Source organism: Capsicum annuum, unplaced genomic scaffold, assembly GCF_002878395.1.
Source record: "Capsicum annuum cultivar UCD-10X-F1 unplaced genomic scaffold, UCD10Xv1.1 ctg50237, whole genome shotgun sequence".
Classification (NCBI taxonomy): Eukaryota; Viridiplantae; Streptophyta; class Magnoliopsida; order Solanales; family Solanaceae; genus Capsicum; species Capsicum annuum.
Window position 1 is genome coordinate 1 of NW_025858092.1, and position 2425 is coordinate 2425.

The following is a 2425-nucleotide window of genomic DNA, read 5'->3' on the forward strand; positions in this document are numbered from 1 at the left end:
ATAGCTAGTTTCACCAACTTATAAACTTAGCCAGACCCTTTATATACTGATGCACAAACCTCTAAAACCTTGGGATAGAGCATCTTAACACAAAGGAAGTGATAACGAAAAAGATATAGTTGAGGATAAAGATGAAATAAAGTGTAATTTACCAAGAGAATAGCATCTCTAGTTGCCATAGCAATAATATCAGCACAAGAGACCAAGCCTTCGCATTCTGCCTCTAAATCATCTTTAATTGCATCAATAAGTTCATAACCCCTAACACTTTTATTTGGGAGTGCTTTTTTCTCACTATTATCTCCATCCAATAGAATTGATGCATCACAACCCTATATATTCATCATGTACGTAACAAAAGTATTAGTCCATTCAATTGTAACAGAAAATTGTACCACAAATATTTCATAAAGAGCATTCTATTTTATTTTCTTACATAGTCAAGCATGCTTGGTTGTGCACTTCTAAAATATTTGCATTATGTTAAAATATATCGCCACAAGGAAATACTTTTGTTCTGTTCTATGAGAAACTCTTTCTTTAGTTACACTTGAAAAAGAATAATGGGTTATTTTATTATAAGCTGTGGAAGTAGGATTTGGAATTTGTGAGTTACGTAGTCTTTTAAGTTACGAGTTTTAAATAATTAATTTGTAAAAATGATTTAACTTTGAGCTTTTAACTTTAACCGTAATGATATTACTTGACAGCCACAAAAATATTATTGCATGTTCAAAATCGTAAGTTTCAAAAAAATTTCATTCTTTCATTAAGCTCCATGTCAAATCAAACAACTTACCAAGGATCTTGGAAAGCTTGGATACTTGTTGGGTATTGAAGTAGCAAGATCAAAGGCGGGAATATCACTTTATCAAAGGAAGTATGTTACAGTCTTTTTAGAGCAGACTGCTGCTCCTGCCGACTTTATCAAAGGAAGTATGTTACAGACTTTTTAGAGCAGACTACTGCTCCTGCCGCCCGCTTGGCGGGCGGAGCGCTCGTTATCCTGACTTTTCTCTCTGCTGGGGCCCTCCCATTGCTATAGCCATAAGCTATGGCAGCTCCAGCTCGCAACCACAGGGGCCCGCCCCGCGAGGCCATAAACATGAGACCGGAAAAGTAGTGAATATAATAGTACTCCACTTTCATGATCAAAAAATTTGTATCCGCCACTGATACTATAGTAAGCTAAAGGGGGTCGGGTATGTGTGCGCGCATGGGGAAGAAGGGGGGGGGGGGGTAGGTTATTAGAGAGTAAACTTAAGTATGAAGAAGTAGAAAATGCAAGAGTTATATAAGTTTCTTACATTAACAAAGCAATCGTGAAACTGCAAACGAAGAAGAGCAGCTGCAATAGACTTTTCCTTCTTTGTAAAAAACCATGTTTTTACAACATTTCGGACAACACCTTCAACATCTGTCAGCCCACATTTTCCTTTGTAGAATCCAACTCTAAGTTCCCCATAGCATTCCCCAGAAAATACTACCAAAATTAATAACACAACCAATAGTGCCACTGCCTTAGACATTTTTGCCAAAAAAAAAAAAAATTCTTGTTTTTTCTTTTTTGGTTCTTCTCTCAAATATAATAATGTGGATGGAAGAAACACATTTTTGATCCTATTTATAGTATTCTGCTAAGGTTATTAAGATAATGAAGCATGAAATTCAAACAATATGTCTGCTCTGCACGACAATTTCTAACCGATTGTTATAACGTGCATTCAACTTCTTGAAGTAAATTAATGAATAGGTAGATTACATAGTCGAAGAGAATGCGTGGCGCTACTCATATGGCTTAATATATTGTATTAATTAACACCCCACATTCCGTTTCAATTTATGTGACACATTACAATTTCTGAAAGTCAAATTGACTGATCTTTAAAGCTAAATTGGATGAGATTAACTGAATATCTTAAAAATGAAATATCATATATTCAATAGTTGTACGAAATGTATTTTAAGTTGCAATGTTAGAGGCAAATATCCAAGATTTAAATTCTATGGTTCATTCTTTAGGTTTTTAGTAATGAATTAATTATAATTAAAAATTATGAGTTCAATTAATATCTAGTATTTATTGCAATTTTAATATTTTTTTACATATAAAATTGTTTTCCGCACTAAAACTACTGAGTTAAGATAAATTTAGTACTAATACATTAAATCTGCTCATGTCTCATGTCAATATGATTAAAAAAGGGAAAAGGATCAAATATATCCCTAAACTTTTTGAAAAGATTTAAATATATCCTCCGTTATAAGTTGACATATATGTCCTCGCTGTTAAAGTTTAGGAACATATATACCCCCTTTGAAAGTTAAATGATTTGCTGAAAATTTACAAACTCTTTTTTTTTAAATTTTAATTGACACATAAGCAAAATAATTGTCACACTAGAAAAAATAAACTCACCCAACT

General features: G+C 33.1%; 1 protein-coding gene across 1 annotated transcript; it reads right to left on the reverse strand.

Annotated features, from left to right (window-relative positions):
* Nucleotides 1-152: 152 nt before the first annotated feature.
* LOC124892742 (peroxidase 60-like) lies at nucleotides 153-1584 on the reverse strand (the record flags this gene model as incomplete). The annotated part of the gene is made up of 2 exons (XM_047403959.1): nucleotides 1308-1584; nucleotides 153-332 (listed from the first exon to the last, which is right to left on the reverse strand). Coding segments are annotated over exons 1-2 (402 nt in total), but the record flags the coding sequence as incomplete, so codon positions are not given.
* Nucleotides 1585-2425: the final 841 nt, after the last annotated feature.